The sequence below is a fragment of the Camelina sativa genome, chromosome 20, assembly GCF_030686135.1.
Source record: "Camelina sativa cultivar CO46 ecotype springtype chromosome 20, ASM3068613v1".
In the NCBI taxonomy this organism is placed as follows: Eukaryota; Viridiplantae; Streptophyta; class Magnoliopsida; order Brassicales; family Brassicaceae; genus Camelina; species Camelina sativa.
This window is the reverse complement of record NC_141899.1, coordinates 31,911,057-31,930,456: the sequence shown is the minus strand read 5'-3', so window position 1 is coordinate 31,930,456 and position 19,400 is coordinate 31,911,057. Positions and strand designations below refer to the sequence as shown.

General features: G+C 29.3%; 1 protein-coding gene across 1 annotated transcript; it reads right to left on the bottom strand.

Annotated features, from left to right (window-relative positions):
- Positions 1–2,197: 2,197 nt before the first annotated feature.
- On the bottom strand, positions 2,198–3,531 carry LOC104771703 (BOI-related E3 ubiquitin-protein ligase 1). The gene is made up of 2 exons (XM_010496270.3): positions 3,242–3,531; positions 2,198–3,155 (listed from the first exon to the last, which is right to left on the bottom strand). Exons 1-2 carry the CDS (start codon positions 3,295–3,297, stop codon positions 2,324–2,326), a joined length of 888 nt encoding a protein of 295 aa, XP_010494572.1. The 5' UTR covers positions 3,298–3,531; the 3' UTR covers positions 2,198–2,323.
- Positions 3,532–19,400: the final 15,869 nt, after the last annotated feature.

Here is a 19,400-nt window from a genome sequence, read left to right as displayed (position 1 = left end):
TAAGAACATTTCCAGACCACTTCAATTGCGTATATAATTTAATTAATAACCTATAACATTTTCTCACAATTTAGATTCTTTTGTTCAACAAATAATATTCATATTAAACTGAATAGAGAAGATAATTATCGTTGATTAAGATCAAATGTTTGTTGAATATGGTTTTAGTCAAGATATGTGAAAGCATGTGAATCATCATCTAACCAAATAGTATCAAAATGTCATCACTACGAAAAAAAGTTGTTGGACGCATTATGAGGAGGAAAATATAAATTTTGGATAGCGACATTGTAACGTTTCTTGGACGAAATCATCGTAAATCGTGAATTCACACATCGTATTCATCGTTCTGCGTTCTGATATGCACACTTAAATGGTATATTTGAATAACATTTAGTTTATTATTGAATCTGGTTATCTAAAAAAGTTATGGGGTCTTTGTTTTGTCTATATGCACTGCACAAGATACGACCCCAAATTTTTAAAGTTTGTAACACGACAAATAATAATGACTTTGAATTGCAAAATGTCGTGGAAGGTATCAAAAAATTCAGACTATTGCTTTTTCTGACGTTTTCCTTTATACTTTTTTTCTTATATATAGTTGGGATAGCGAAATTTGATTCTTCTTAGAAAAAACAAATTAATATACAAACATTTTTTGTTATATTAAACGTCACTGGACAATTTCATTATTAGTGATTGCGACATAGTTACATGACCTTTAGTGGGGAAACAGTTTTTTGGGTAGCATTGAAATTCGAATTTTGAAAGAACAACAATTAATGGACACAAGAAAATTATGAATTCTGTGTTTCTTCATATAGGTGTTGATGACACTTTGAGTAAAAATGATTCCCTCTGACACTTTGAGTATAGTATAGGATGCTTAAATTTTGAGCTTTTTTTATAACATTCTTAATAATATTAATATATAGTTAAGCATACACATATACAATTATACATAACAAGGCGTAATCGAATCCAAAATTTAGCCAATAAGATATAAGTGAACTTGTTAGAACATCAACTTTTACAAACATGGCAAAACAATGTGAAACCAAATCTGACTAGGAAATTGTACCAAACATAAATAATGAAATTTTAATATTACAATGTAGTAATATTCTAAAATTTTCAGGTAATGAATAACTTAGAAAATGTCAGATAAGTAAAAGTATTTTATCTTTAATATTTTCCAAATTCAAGGAAAATTTATAAAAAAATTGTTTTCTGTTTTTCAATTTGTTATATGTAAATTGCTTTGGCTAGAGGAGAAGTAAAAGGCCAAGGACCACCTTACACGTTTTGGAGGGACTCTATAAAATGTCTTTCCCCTCATTCAATTATTATGTCGTCTTTTGCAACTTCCATTTTTGGCTTCCACTTCTGAAGTTTCCAGGAAAAACAATTAACCAAAGAGTATTTTTATAATAATAGTCATGACGATCAATGACGATAATAATGTCAACAGATTAACAAAACGGATATACACGATATCGTTTTCAAATTCTAACTAGGAAGGAAAAAAGTAGGGACTAATTAAGGATGTAGATTAAGCTTTAAACCAAATTAAACCCGTAAGATTGCATCGTAATCTAAACAAAAAAAAACTAGGACCACAAAATTAAGAACTACAATTTTAGTGCTTAATGTACACTGTTAATGTTGCAACAAGACACTAACTAACACTGAAACTTGTAGGGTAAACTTTGTTTAGTGCGTTCCGAAGCATGAGCACGTACACACCACAAATTAATCATCATTCAAAAAAATGCAGTGTAATTGGATATACAATTTACATATTATTCCTTAGTTTTCACGAATACAAAAGAATGATATATATATTCAGTCCAAATTTATGTTTTATTTTGTGCAATTAAAGGCATTAAGCAGTTCCGCAAAAAGAATGATAAAAACTTAAAAGTATCGTAACATCCTTTGACTCTAAAACCTAATCAAACTTTTTAGTTTAATGATCCCGCAATCCTAACATAACTCTTTTTTAATGTCTCACGGTTACAACAATCTTTTCAAAGAGGTCACATTAATTCAAAACAACAAATACTATTTAATTATCTAGTTATCTACTAGCTAGTATGATTATGTATACTCCCGTACGAATGAAGGAAAATAAAAAATAAATTATAATTACCAAAAATAAACAAAACTACAAAACAAATGAATCAAATCCATATTTTTGTAAAAAGTCAAAAAGAGTCATATTTCTTCCTTTTTATCCTATTTTCACTCTTTAATCCTTAAATTTAAAACTAAAAAAAAAAACTTAAAAATTAAACAAATAAAATAAAATAAAAAATGGTCATGATGACATGTTAACATGTACACTAGCATTCATGACCATATCACAAACAGGACACTTTTGTAACAACGCCGACGATCCACAAACCGTACACAAACACAAATGACGACAAGGCAACACCAACACACTCGCCGTTAATTCACCGCACCGTCTACACCCTCCGTTAACCACCGTTTCCGTTACCGTTACATTCTTCTCTCCGTCGCAGCAGCTTCCACAGCTGGACTCAGCATCATCTTCAGCTACCACCAAAGGACGACGAACCAAATCCAAATCATCGACTTGAGCAAGAACTTGTTCAAGATTTGATCTGAGATTATTAGCAGTAGCTTCATTAGTCTGAGCCAAATCACGCCAGATCTGATTCTCAACGTAAAGACTCTTCACACGTTCTTGTAAAACCCAGTTTAGTTTCCCTACTCTTACGATCTCTTCGTCTTTGGCTTTCAAGTTTTTTAAAATCGCGTTTTGTACCGCGGACGCTAACATCCGCGTTTGCGTTCTCTGTCTCGCTTCCAACTCGATCCTCAGCGTTTCCGTTTGCTGCGCGACGAACCTGTCGATCTCCGAGTTTTGCTGTTGGATCTGAGAGACGAGCTCTGCGTCGATCAGTGACGACGGAGAAAACTCAGAGATCGATCTGCGTTTCTGAGACGCGATTTGACATGGAGTGTTATCGAACGTTGTTGCGTCTCTCTGGCGTTTGGTAGATTGGTTGAAGTTGTAATTTGTGAGATCGCTTTGTAATTGGTATTGTAAGTTCTGATCACCGATTGTTACCGGAAAACCACCGCCGCCGTTGTTGTTGTTCATTTGTGGTTTAACACATTCTCTGCAAAAAAAAATCAAAAATCAAAAACTGCAAAAGAAAAAGAATGAGTAATCGTGTAGAGAGAAAGAGAGAATGAGATTATTTACCTGTTGGTGATATACTGAGAAGAGAAGAGATTCATGTGTCTAGCTTCAACAGCCATTGATAACGTTTTCTTAAGGTTGGAGAGAGTTTAGAGGGAAGAGGAAGAAGAAGAAGACTGGTGAAGAAATGTATAGAGGGAGGCTTTTCATTTACGGAAGAGAGAGAAAAAGTCAAAAATGAAAATGAAAAAAAAAAGATTATTTCTAGAAAGAGTCTTTTTCTAATTTTACATTTTAAAATTTAGGGATATTTATATTTCCTTTTTTATATATATTGAATTATCAGATATCTTAACAAACACCAGCACATGTGACTTTGACTTGTAGTGATATATGGTATAAATATTTTTTATATTCCTAATTTTGTAAAATTTAGAATTGATTTGTTTTTTTGTTAATAATGTTTAAAGAAAGAGAAAAGCTGTATATCTATTTTTCCCGTGTATAAGAATTTTAGCATAAATGCTATTTATGTCACAAGGAAATACAATCTAGCTAAATTTAAAAAATTTCTTGTGGTTTTGACGGTTTGTTTTGACTACATGAAAATTAGGAATCATTTACTAAAATAGTTAAAAATGCCTTTTCAGTTTTCTTTTGACTAAACCAACAAAAAGGAATAATATATTAAAATAAAATAAAAATATTAAACAGTGATATGATTGGTCAGTATATGTCATAGTACAAATCTTAAGGGGCACTTTGGTAAAACAAGTTTTCTAAAATGTACTCGTAGAATAATAATAATTAAAAAAAAAAAAAAAATCAGAAGCATGCACGTCGCATAATATATGCGATGTGTTAATTCCTCTCCACGCTTGCTACATCATATGCTACTACCAAGAAGATTCCTCTCTTCTCTCACGACTGAGCGTGAAAACCTCCTTGACAAAAGGCAGATCGGATCTTTTCTTCCTTCCCAAAACGGCTCTACGGTGGCAGGATGGCAAACGGATCTTGGATCACCATCTCTGTTCGGCTACCGTCATCCAGGCTCACCGGAGATCCTGTTCCGGCTGAGTATCCGTAAGTATGGGCGGCGGCTGCAAACGAGTTTTTCGTTTTGCAGATTAGGGTTTCATGGTCCCCGGTTAAATTCGGTTTGTGAACCCGGCCGGTTTTGTTTCCATCGGTTTAGTTTTGGTTAACTGTAAATGAGTTGGACCCTTAGAATAATTGTAAATGGGCCTACTCCGGAAATAGGCCATTGGGCATTATATTTTATAAATTGAATACCTTTTAACAAAAAAAAAAAAAGATTCCACCGTGTTTTTTTTTTTTTTTTTTGACAACTGATAATATTCATTAAATTTGGAAGGGTACATTATGAACTACATTCTAAGTTGATGCAAAACAAAATATTTTCCGTGTCTAAACTTCAAAAGAGAAAAATTATGTAGATGAAGAAAAAAATAATTTAGGAGATATAAAACCAAATTAAATTATAAAATTATTAAATAGAGAGAATTTAAATTGAAAATAAGATAAATCCAAAATTAAAAATAGAGACAACAAAATTTAATCATTACATAACACATTAGATTCAAGAAAAAAACTCTTCTTGTAAACCACCTGCATATGAGATATACTAAAGACGCCTATAACCAATTTAAAGTTAACATCAACCACCTCTTATTATGATGAGACCCAATCTCTCCAAACCAGAACCAAAGTCTTTATAACACAGCAAGCAAAATACATTCTCGGATGTGGCGATGAAGATAGCATCGTCCAAAATCATTTATATAGAAGCCTTCAAAACGTAATCAGATCTAAACAGATCTGCAAAACCAAGACAAGTAGCAAAACCTAACCTCTTGATAAAAACTAAGCTTCTTAGAGCACAAAGATGGATTGAGATAACTATCAACCATAATGAGGACCAACTAAAAACAACGAAGAGTAGCATATCTTCAAACAAAACAAAGTCTAAGCTAGAGAAAAAGAACAAGCCTTATTGAAAATAGCGGTTGGAAGATTAGACCAATGGTGAGAGACAAGACAAAGCTGGGCAGATAAAACATAATCACAGCCAAACAACACAAACGACTTCAAATCGATGAGAACACACATAAACGGAAAAAAAAGAAGGATCAAAAAGATGCATTATTGTTAAAGTCGCATCATGGAACTACTAGCTGCAGAATCACTAACATCTGCTTGCAACCACAAAATCCAACAAAATTGACCCCTCTCCAACTACCACAATCACAAAACCTAAAATCAAAACTTTAATCAGACCACAAGACTTCCCAATTGAGGGCTAAAACTCAACCACACCCACCACAAACAGAAGAGAGAAAACTAAACTAAGAGACTCAGATGCTTACGCCATGATCCTGGAAGACAACAAAATCGTGAGATGAGACCACAGAAACGACGAGCCTTCGATAACTAAACCATCCCAACAAAAAACTACTGCAGTGAATCCTGATTGAGACAGCCGCAAATGGAATGACAAACCAACATCACTGTCATATTCACCATCTAAGAGATACGTCGAAGCTGGATCTTAGCCTCACCACCACCGTTATGAAGAAGAAATGATCTAAGGAGCCCTCTCACAGCGTCATGGTGGCCGCCGGAGAGGCAAATCTAAGAAATCAAAACGAGGGAATTTTAATTTTGAAGTAACACCATGTATATGTTTTGACATATAATATTTTATCGTAGATAATATCTATATCGTTTTGTCGTAAACTCCTTAATTGGCCATCTATATTTTTGCATATTGAATCATATAATAGTCGTTTACGTGTGTACTACCACATCATAAATGCAAATCTAATTATAAAATTCTCTTTTATAAACCATAAACCGACAGATAACCTCGTTAAATTATAAAGTCTAAATTCAAATCATCTTTTATAGATCTAAACTGACATATAACATCGTTTAATTGTAAAATATAAATCACAATCTTCTTTTATGAACTCAAACAAACATATAACCTCGTTTAATTGTAAATCTAATTCTTATACACCATCTTTACAAACCTAAATTGATATATACTCTTGTAAAAGCAAAATCTAATAATATATGGTTTACTTTTTATATAAATAATATTAATTTTAAATTTATTTATTTTTGTTATGTGACAGAATTTTATTATTAAAAATATAGAGAGTGAAGGGTGAACCCACCAATTTTTCATAACTAAATTCTAAATACTTCACACTTTCTATTTTGTGTACAATGAATTAATGTAATACTGTAATATAATTAACGTTTAAAGCAATAATTTTTCCTTTATCGTATAAAATAATTTTTTAATTACACTTCTTAGTTATTATTTTTTGTCCTTCTTAATTAAGGTAACACAAATGGTAAGGCAATAATTTATGTGAGTAATTTCATTCTATTATATTGTTTATTAATTATTATAATTATCATGAATCCTGATGAGTACGTAAGTCTATAGTAGTTTCTACACGTGCCGAACGCGTGAGATCCATTATCGGGGAAAAATACAACATAAGCCACGTTTTTGGTGGAACCCATTCCTCAAAACTTCACTGTTTCCATTTTACTATTTTAGTGATTCGGTAAAGAAAGAAATAGCTTCTTTTCTTTTTTGGTCCATCCATGGCTTTGCTGGGAAAAAAAAACATTATTGTCTCGTCGCTTTTATTTTCCTTTTTTTTTGTAAAACAATATACAAAACAAAAGAAAAATCAAAGACATCGTTGAAAATAACAAATCCGATAATGTTATAACACTGTACGGACAATAAGTGATTTTATTAATAATTGTTTTTTAGATGTGCGATAAATAGGTGGATGGACCACATGAAATATATATATATATATATATATATATATATCTGTCTGTGGACACATTCATGCGTGTTGTGTATATTTGATGTCTTATAGTCATTGTTATATGTACAGGCGAATCTACGTATCAATCTCTCTTTCTCTGTCTCTCTTTATATTATATGTGTCATTTCATACTGACGAATACGTATTGGTATATGTCACCAAGAAGAAATAATACATTAACAGTGTATTTTAAAAAAGTTTGAAAATGAAATCTTTGAACCGTCGGTATGTCATTTATCTAAGATTGGAGATTAGTTTGAAAAGAATGGAATGGATATATTTCTATCGAAAAAAATAAAGAATAGAATGAATTTTAAAATGGAAACGTATATACATCATTTAAATATTCAAGTTTTAAAGTTTAGGTGTTACGATTAAGGGTTTAAAGTTTAAAATTGTTAATTATGGAGTTTCCAAGTTTTTAGTTTAGGATTTAGATGATAGATTTTTTTGTAAATTATAAATCAAATATATTGATTATTACTTTCATATTTTACAATATGAGATCACTTGATAATAATATACTTCTAGCTGTTGACAAAAAAATGTTATAGGTTAAGAAATTTTAAACCTAACCTATGAGTTGTTCACTTGTTTTACACCTGAGACCAACTTAATGACATAATTGGTAGTTCGGTACAACATATATATTCTCTTTCCAAATTTTTGTTCATGTTCAGTTTCATGATCCAGTAAAATCAAATCACGGTATATAACTGTATATCCTCTAACATTAAATTAACTACAATATTCAAATTAAATACTTATTTATTAGATGTGATAAAATATCAAGAGATGGGTGAATAGAAGATGATGAATTGGAAGTTGAACTGTTGAAGCATCGTAATAAAGTTATGGGGGAACAACGGATCGAACAAAGGAAGTGGGTAGGACTTGGGAGTGACATATACTAGGCATGGCCATTTAATAGAAAAAATTATATATATTCTATATGTTAAAAAAACCGTGTTAGCCATAGTATTATTTTTAATGACGAAACTGATTTTGAAGGCTGAAATTATATACGGGAAAACCTCAAAATATACTCCAAGTAAAATTTTATTTTTCTGTTTTTTTATTACTTGTCATTCTACAGTTTTTTATTAAACTTAAGAAAACAAATAAATATTTTCTTATATTTTTGTTTATTAAAATTCTAAAAATTTAACTTTTTATTTATTTAATAAAGAGTAAATGAGATGATTTTTTATTAAAAAAATATATTGAAGAATGAAAATGACAATAAAACTGAAACAAAAATTGTCTAGAACGATAATTATTTTAAAAGTGGAAGGAGTTCAACATTAAAATACATAAACTATTTTGGTTCCTTAAAAAAAAATATCTCAACTAATAATAATTTTCTGTTTAATACCCAAAATCACAAATTTTTGTCATTTTACACATACATGTTACTATAACATTTTGAAAACCTAATAATACCCATAAATATGTTTGTCATTTTCTATCCATCTTTTGGCTTGAAATTTTGCATATAAAAACTCTACAAATTAAATCATAGACTTGTGATTATTAAAAAGCATAAGATTATATAAACCTCTAATCATAGACCAAAAATTCTTAAATTAACTTGTCAATCGCCGAGCTAATGGCACCACCAACTAGATTTATGAGCTCACTTTCCTTTTAATATATATATTTTCAGATTTATTTAATTTATCTTTTTAAAAAAATAGTGAGAACTGATAACTAAAAGTTTAGACAAGAACAAGACAATAGTACTAGGGCCATGCCCAAGCTCATCCTTCGTATTTGCGGAAATGCGCCCACATGATAATAAATGTGATAAATGAATTATATAATTTCAATATTATATATTTATTAGGTTCTTTCACATCGTGGATGAGTTGCTCATCACATCTATCAACCAATTTTCATTGTCCTTTTCATTATTGAATGTTTTTATTTTGTCCCCAAGTGATTCTGCAAAACTTGAATAAATTTATTCACGAGACACTTTCACGCCCATTAAACATATATTGTATACATGTCTAGGTACCATTGATACTGTCCTTCTTCCCTATTACAATTATTTTGGATTTTACAAAATTTGCATTAAACTCATATGAAAAAAGACAGATAGTGATGGAACCAAATCTGAGATTGTTGAAATAATCAAATTGGTCCCCATCACCACCCACTCCTGCACAACCTTGTTAGGTCATTGATCCTAAAGCACAGAAAAAGGAAATAATTGAATATTAAAAAACAATGAAAAGAAATTTTAAGAAATAGAGAAGTTATGGGAACAGTGAACCCCACTATATAATGTGTCTGAGACTTGCTAGCATAGTCTTAAATTCCCTAAAGCACTGGCAAAATTAAAGGTACGAAAAGATCCTCACACACATGTATGTACTTATGTATACATATACCTAGTAATCTATTTCTATATATGTGTATAAAATAAAACTCAAATAGTATAAGTAGTTGTAAATTTTCATGGAACAAGATTGATAGAAAATCATAAATGGAGATGCCACCAGAAAAGGTGGCATATATTGAGATTGATGGATTCTCGGTATCCACCACCATTGAGTTTATTATAGGCCAAATTTACGTGTTTCCACAAAAAGATGCTAGTAAAACTAATTCACTTCAACCGCAAAATTTACTACTACAATACAACCACTTAACTCTAGATAAAGTTGTTTTCAGTTAAATTTAATACTCCCTCCGTTCTAGTTTAACTGTCATTTAAGGTTTTTGCACACAAATTAAGGAAACTATTAAATTTTATGTTTTGCCCTTCATTAATATATTTTATAATTTTTTCATTGGTTGAAACTTTAAAACAGCAGGGATAAGATTGGAATATTCATCAAACATCTGCACTGAAAATCTAAAACGACAACTAATATGAAACAAAAATTAAATCCTAGAACAACAGCTAAATTAGAATGGAGGGAGTATACAACTAAACTTTACTAGATAAAGTTGTGTGTCAGATAATCAACAATTAAATTTCACTGGTTTGTAATAAATGTCAGTTATGAGAAAATTTATCATTATTAACCATTGTCTAGCATTTTAGTTACTGAAACTAGATTAGGACCCGCGGTACACCGCGGTGCAAATTATTTATAACTAAAATATTTAAATTATAAATTTTATTTGTTGGTTAATTATGTTATAATTATATAATAATTTTTAATTTTATGATTTCAAGTTTAAACCATATAATACTGCAATATAAAATATTTTTTACATAATATTTATTTAATCAATTTAATTTGATATGTCTATTCTCTGATACAAGTAGTGTTAACAAAATAATGAAATGATGTTTTACCCGTGTAACACCAATTTAATGATATTTTAAATTTATGTAAATATCGACAAACCTGTCCCGCTATATAACTCCGTCCCGAGATATTTTAACTCACACTATATCATCTTAATTTTTTTTAATATTTATTGTCTTGTATTATAAATATTAGCTTGAGTTGCTATGTTAATTATTAAGATTGTAACTATTTACATTTTATAAGATTGGCGCTTCTTATAAAGTTTAAATATTTATAATACTTAAAATTCTTAAAACGGTTGAGTATTTATCATATTTGAAGTTTCGTAAAAGTTTAAATATATTATTAATATTTTAAAGGTCTTTTAATTTTTTTAAAAGTTGAAATATTTATAATATTTAAATTTTATAAATTTGAAACTTCATGAATGTTTAAATATTATTAATATTTTTAACATTTATAAAGTTTAACTTTCTAAAAAATGTAAATATTTATAATAATTCTACTTTTTATAAAATATAAATATTTATAATATTTAACTTTTTAAAAATCTTTAATAAAAAATCGGAATAAACCAAATAATTTTTTTTTAAAAGTTTGAATGCCTGATAAATCAAAATTTTGTATTATGAATCATTTTGGTCTCTTTTATAGTATGACTCTAAACTATTGCCTAAATTTTTTAGGCGATGTGGGATATTATAACCGTAAATTGAGTAATATATGTCTGCTTTTAAAAATTTGTATTACATCATATGTAGGAAAAAAATCACAATTTTTATTAACTAAATGTATTATAGAATAATTCAAGATAATTTAAATATAAATTCAAATAAAAATGAAAAATAATCATATATATATTTATGTTTAAATGAAGTAGAAAAATTTTCTTATATTTTAAAATCTTACTTATAATTAATTTGAAATTTTTGGTAACTAATATTAAAGTCAATGCATTAAATGCAAAAATTTTTCAAAAAGTATTTTTGAGCAAAAACTGCTGCAAAAATACTAGTATAAATGCTCCTTAGAACATATTTCCCCCCCCCAAAAAAGAAAAGAATATATGAATATTGACAAATCAATATTATCACTCGGATGATAAAGAAAAAAAGATTTTGATATTTGCGATAGAGCATTGGAATAAAAAAGCAACTGTATAAGCTCGAATATAGATAAAGAAGAAACCAAAGGATGACATAAAACAATGTCGGAAGGCCAAATAATAGGAATATACAAAGTATCTTCGTAAATTATTGGAGATATTATAATACTAGGTAGTAGTGATCTCAACTTTCCATTAATACTTTAATGTAATAAGATAAGCATATACTAACAAATTAGTGTTTGATAAGTTGGAGAATGGAGCATATTAGGTAAAGATTTTGTGCACTTTTAGAAACACATGCTAATTATAAAAATAATATAATTAGTGGAGATTGATCAGAACTTAAGGCTAATTTGTCTGTATGATTGTGTCAGCATATAATGTTTAGTTATTTAGATAATCAAAGGACCTATAATTCTATAAAGCTTAATCATATGACCAAAATTGTCTTTTAATATTTTTATTATATTATTAAGAGAAAATGGAAGATTATGGATGGCTAAGACAAAAAAAGAAAAAAGAAAAAACAGTATGCAATAAAATTAATCATCACATTCACATGCCACCGAAAACACAAATACATGGGAACTTGATCATCGTCTCACGCACACGTTAGTTGTTATACTAATAAAAACCAGAACTAAAATTTATTCCGTATTATCTTGAGATTGAGGATACACTCATTTATCATAAATTTGTGGAAGCAAGGAGTTTCATCTCGAATATCAAAACCTGCAGACTAGAATCGAAGTATAGATGAAAATTTTACATTGTTTAAAAGAAAAGAAAATAACAAATGAACTATGACTACTACAAAGTCTGTATGGTCATAACTAAAAAGATTATTCTTCTTTTTATAATTATTGCAATATTCGATATCTTTGGTTATCACGTTGAAATGTTTCCACCGAAACAATCAAACACTAATTGTACTCAAAACAAATATCACCACTGGCAAAATGAAAAAAAAACCGTAGTTTGAGTTTATACAATATTAATGGATCATATATATCTTACATTTAATTATAAATTGTAAATATATAGACTTTTGAACAAGATATATATATATATATATATATATCTTATATAATATGAGAAAGTTTTTTCTAACTCTTACTCACATTGCGACATTTGACATTCTTTTTTATTGACACCTGTCATCATTTATTTCCATTTTTAAAACAAATTTATATCACTTTCAATTCCAAATAATCATACCTCTCTTATCCAGTTGGTACAATTGACATATATATTTTTAAATTCCCTTTTATATCTTAAGTTCTTTTGTCAAACAAAATCAGATTATTTTATAATAAAATCTTATATTATATATTTGAAACAAAATTTAATATTCTAAAACATTTACTAATAAATAACTGATAATTGATACATCTGTTTTACACATTTTCTTACATTTTATTTAATTTGTCTTCCATCCTTTAAAGTGAAAAAAATACACACTATTTTATAATAAAAGAAAATATCATAATAAAAACCATATCCTGGATGAGAAATGAAATAATTTAAATACATGATTATGATTATGCCTTTATGTAATTTTATAAACCTTAATTATTACACATTTTAAAATCATATAAAGTTTTCTTTCATTAATTGAGTAGGCAATAAAGTTAGCCACTTCCAATTAAATCCTATTAAATTTAGATAAATTACATAATAATATATAAATTACACAATAATAGCTTTTCCTTTCATATCAATACATGTATCAACATAAATTCGATATGTCAAGAGCATTTCAGAATTGTTGTCCTGTTCAAAATCATATAAATATATATAAAAGAAGATTTTGATATATGTTGACTTTCCTTGATTTTCTATCTGTTTATTTCACTACACAATCGTAAGTGGCATATTTAAAATAGTATTAATTCAATCATTAAGTTTTATTATTTCTTATATGGAAAATATATTGAAATTTTATATTTAATATCATGTAGCGGGTTACAAATTTCTTTCACCATGCATTAAAGAGATATGCGTTTTTATAATTTCAATAACCATACATTGAACTGTATTTAATCTAATGAAAAGATTTCCGTTGCAAATATTTATGTTACAAAACTTATGACACCAAATTCCACAATTCCCAAATTTGTAACTGAAAATAAAATATTTTGAACCTAAGAGTAACATCTATCTAACATTCAAATAGTGTACGTATACTAGATTTTAACCCGAAGTACACCGTGTGACTATATTTTCCAATGTAAAATAAAAATATAATTTGTTTAATAGACTAACTATATATGTGACTAATGTTTTATAAATTGTAAATGTATATCCCTTATATCTATATACTATTTAGTGTACAACTACTATATTTGAGGTTTACCGGTTTTAAATATAGGAATGATTACCGGTACATTGCAGGATAATTTTTTTAAAATATAAATTGTGGTTGTTTGTTAATTTTGTTTCATGTTTAAGATTTTATATTGTATTTTAATTTTGAAATTGTTAAATTTAGGATATAACCTATGGTATAATGTAGTACAATTTGTTTATTTGACATAATCATAATTTAATAAACTCAATTAGATATGCTGCTTAATATTTGAATGTTGATTGAGTTAACAAAATTATGAACTGAAGATTTACCCATATTGTAACATTTAATGATATAATTTTAAATTTCTACTAATATCCAAGCTTATCCTGCTAGATAATATTTTTCATGATATTTTATTTTTTAATAAGTGTAAATTTTTATACTTTTAAAAAGCTTTTTGGAATTTAAAATTTATTCTATCCAGAATAATTAAACGGTTTGTGTAAAGAAGTAAACTAAAGAAGCAAATTAAACCAATTACAAACTTATAAATTTAGTTTCTTGTTAAGTTAAGTTCTCTACACAAGGTAAGCCAATCTATTCGATTACCTTACAAATATTACAGAACAGCTTCTCTTGAATCAAGTCTTAGGTTTTTTTTAATTAATGAGCTTTGGGAATGTTGTGTTCTTAGGAAATGAGGCTCAATCAAGATGAGATCTCCAGGTTGCGTTATTCCAGATATGGGATTCTTGCAACGCCAGCGGAAGCTGTATTTAAATTTTGGTAAGAAACCAATACTTAATGACATATTAAAAGCTGTATTTAGTTCTCGATCTAGACCACACGATACTTAAGCAGTGGTTAATTGATTAAGATATTTTAAGAATTTTTCCTTAAAAGCAAAATCTTAATTTTAAATTTTCTTTTAAAATTTAATGTCAATGGCATGCATGTAAATATGTATGAACTTTAGGATTTATTTCATAGGTATATACATATACATATACCTATGTATATACATATAGGTAGACAATTATCAAAAATGTATATACATATAGTCATAGGTAGACAATACTTAAATACTTGGACTCAAATTTACTCTCAAATTCTAGACCTGTTCTAATGTATCATCATCGCTGCAAGAGGAAAACAGATCGTCAAGTTTCTTGATATGATGGTACTCTTCTCCAATCCTTGATGATCAAACAGAGGTTTGATGTCTAGCAAGGGGTCCTTATAATTAACCAAAGGTGGCTCTCTTGGTGGCTGAAGGGTACAAGACCCTTTTATAGAAAAAGTAGTGGAAGCCCTAAAAATGCTAAAAGACAAAATAGCTAGGCGGCTCGGTCAACTCGACCTGGTGCTCGGTCGAGTGACCGGTTGAGTTGGCTCTTCTTCTGCTCCTTCCACTCGGTCAAGTCCTTCTCCGCACACGGTCGAGTGTCTGGTCGAGTGGGCGGTCGAGTGGATCTCCGGACCTTGATTCTTCAGCTCTAACTCCCTTGCTTTCTTCTTTTCATAGCTTCACTCCTCTTTAGCATTGCTTCCATGTTCCTTAGGCTCCAAAATCACCTGTTTATGCAAGAAAATATGCAAATGCAATGCATCTATACTCTAATGCATGAACAGTCCTAAAGCTACACAATAATGGCCAAAATAGATAGGAAAAGATGCAAAAGATGTGAATATACTAAAGGAAAACAAGGTAAAATATATGAACATCAGTATATGTCATGTGTTCTGTGTTTCACAGATGAGAAGAAGAGTGAAAAACATGGCCAAGTCTTTTTCAACTTTTATAGTTACGTAGACGCATTTTATTTTTGGTAGAATAGTTACATAGATGCATTGACAAGGAATATTTTGTAAAATAATTTTGTCCTATTAAACAATATGTTTTTCTCACTAAAATTTACACCATCCATTCCTTATTAATCAATTTTCTAGAGAGAAAAAATGTTGCACAAAAAACAAAATTTAAGTTTTCTATATATTTTTAATAAGTAATTAATGACAAATTGTAAACTTCAAAAAAGAAACTGAATATTATTGGTTGAAATTTGTTGATCGAAAAAAAAATGCAACTAAAATCAGTTTCTAATATGTTTTAAAATCCTAAAATATGGTTTAATCAGGAAGAGAGGGAGTATTGTCTAATATAACCATTTAATACAGTTCCACATAATTATAAAACTAATGTACTATTTAAAATATTCAATGATAAATGGAAAGAAGGCCAGATTATGATTTGTGGCAGCATTTTTATTTTGTTGGATGAAAGGGATTTTGTTTCATATTACAATATTGGCCAGACTGGATTGTGGAGAATCACTATCCATGAAGATGGAGGCATATCAAAGGCACTTCAAACATTTGGACCAAGCAAAATAAAAGTTAATTATACAGAGGTGAGTCGTAAAAAAGCAAGCAATAGAAAAATGGTACATCAATACTCCATAGTATAAAATTTATAATAGTCAAATGTTTTATTTACGTAATCATTCACAAAACAAAAAAAAAAGGTTGAGGCAAGTTCATTCAAGAGTGATGGAGAGATAATGTTTAGTATTTGAACTTTAGGGTTAAGAATTTAGTTATTTTGTATATATATAAGGATATTATTGAAAATGGATTACAAGAGAGGGTATTTCTTTTAAAATTATTTGTTGTTAAGTCTTACTTTTAGATGATGAAAGTAAAATTAATATATAGAACAACATTAAATTATCTATCAAAGTAATATTTTTTTTTTGTCAACTATTAGGCCACAACTGGCCGGCCTATTAACCAAATTCCTACGTTCGTAGGAAGCGGGATTCGATCTCTGGTTTGATGGTGCCTTCTACAGATGGACTTACTTCCTGCCATTGCACTAAGGTCACTTCACTATCTATCAAAGTAATTTTATAGTAAGGTCTTGCAATTTTATTTTTAGACTACTTATCAGTTTTTTTTCCAAAAAAAGACAAAAATGTAAATAAATATAATTTATCTTAATTACTTAACGAAAAGACCAAATTCAATTAATTTTCCGGTAACTAAAACAATGGCCCTAACGAAAAGACCAAATTCAATTAATTTTCTGGTAACTAAAACAATGGCCCTATTATTATAGTAACATATCGTTAAATATTTTTAACAAATCTGTGTAATTTAACTTTTTTCTCTATCTCAAAATGACTCTTTTATGAAGCATCATATAATATTTATATATTAAAATATTATAATTAATCTGTAATATTATAAAAATTAATTTTCAAGAAATATATTAACAATTACATGTACATTTCATATACAATTGAATAGAAACTTGATTCTTTATTTCAAATTAATAATGCATACATAATCCACACATCGCGTGAACTACTTTCTAGTATATATATATACGACGTATGATATGGTTCGGTTTGGTATTAAATACTTTATAGTGGACCATATATATAACTTATGAAATGGTGGACTACACTTGAGAAAGCAAAAATGTACTTTACCTTTTAACCTATATTCTAGTTAATTTTTCGATTCTTTCGTTTTTTTATAATAATTATTGCTTATAATAAGAAAAAGACACAAGAGAATCGATGATAATTGCACGTCCCACTAATGACTTATTCAGCATCTCATCTTTTACTTTTGCCACTTGTATTTCCTTTTTCCTCCTCCCTTCGTGTCCGCCAAGTCCTCGGGACAAAAGAAGAAAGATAGAGTTAAAAAACGACTAATAACAAATCAAGTGAGTTATATTAATATACTATGATTACAAAACTAACATTAAAATATATAGAAGGACCCACTATTTTAGTGAAAGTATCTTAATGTTCACATCTGTCAATCTTTTTTTTATAGGATTTTCTTCTGACTTGTTTCAGGTTTCTGTCGTTTAATTTATAATATTTTAATTTTATTCAATATCCGTTTTACTTTTTGCGTCTTTGCGATTTTAAGGTAAAACATTTTATCTTCGGACAAGTTCTTTGCTTTTGTATAAAGTGACAATTGATTTGATCAAGGATGGTTCTCGCGAGATGGTTCTGGCTCCGGTCGTTCTCCATCCATATACAATATGGAAAAAGTCAAGTAAAATCGATTTGAAAAATCAGTATATTGATATACTAATGAGGTTCCAAAAATACTGATGTTATTTATTGTATTTAAAAAAGAAACAATGCAAACTTTTATTTATTTATTTAGTGGATATCGTCTTCTTAATATAATGTTTATACTTTATAGTTGAAGTCATTTTTAGTGTTTCGTTTACTCAAATTACGAATAGTTGAGTAAATTCTTTATAAAGTATAGTTGAGTAAATTTTGTAACCATGATTGGACCTTTTATTATAGACCCCATTTTTCCCAAAGCAAGGAAGAAGGCAAAGTCATCGTGGAGTGGGTCTCTTACACATCCACGTTTCAAACATCTCAAATGATGTGTTGATTGATTACTTTGTCTTTTGGGACCAAACTGAAAAATCTAGATATATAGAACGTTTGATTGATTAGAGAGTACAACCATATTTTGTTTCATACTATACTTTTAGAAGTTGGATTAGACCGTCTCTGTCGTCGCTTCCAAGTTGTAATGATTCACCGCGAAGTCCAGTATTGAAGCATTACAGTTTATATTTCTTCGAAGGATACATCATATTCAAATATATTTTAGCTAGGTCTATATAGAACCTGACCACAGTAAATAACCCATGAAAATTTTCAGTTAACTCTACAACCACGATGAAGTTGAGGTTAATTTTTTCATATAAAAATGTAGACTGTTTTCAAAATTTCATTCTAAAGTCTACCCTACCCGTTAGGTTAGAGTTTAGGAATCATCGTCCCACCTATCTAAATGGAATGATTTAAATGCACTCCATAATCAATTTGTCCCCACTAATCCCGCCGCCTAAGTGTTTAACCACGACACGGTTTCAGATCTAGTCACTCATTATTATAAAGTATATGTCTATCATACTAGTATATTTTATGACATAAAGAAAATCACTATCATGATAAACAAAGCTGACTTTACCTCGGCCTCTGTTACCGGACCTATAAGCCGCTCATTCTCCTCATCAGTAATTACCGGAATTACCTTCCTTAAAATCTCCTCAAAGTTTTCCGGATTTGTTGACGTAAACAATTCCTCGAAATATGATACTGCCGTGTGACAAATGTCCCCATCCTCAGTTGACCAAACATTGTCTTTAGAAAACAAGCCAGTAATTCGATTGCGAGCGCGTCTTTGAAAATACTTTAAAGCCCCAGGCCCGGACGGGATGACTGCTCTGTTTTTCCAGAAAGCTTGGGGAATAGTGAAAAGGGACGTAGTGGCTTTGGTTAATAGGTTTTTTGTGGAGGGGATTTTTGAAAAGGATCTTAATCGTACTCATCTTTGTCTTATTCCAAAGGTGGCAAAGCCTACTAGGATGGCAGAATTGCGGCCGATTAGTCTATGTAATGTGGGATATAAAATCATCTCGAAAATACTGTGTCAGCGGCTTAAGAGGGTTTTACCTGGTCTTATCTCTGAGACCCAATCGGCCTTTGTTCCCGGCCGGTTGATCTCAGATAATATACTTATTGCACAAGAGATGTTTCACGGTTTACGTACTAACCCGTCTTGTAAGACGAAATTTATGGCCATAAAAACAGACATGAGTAAGGCTTATGATAGG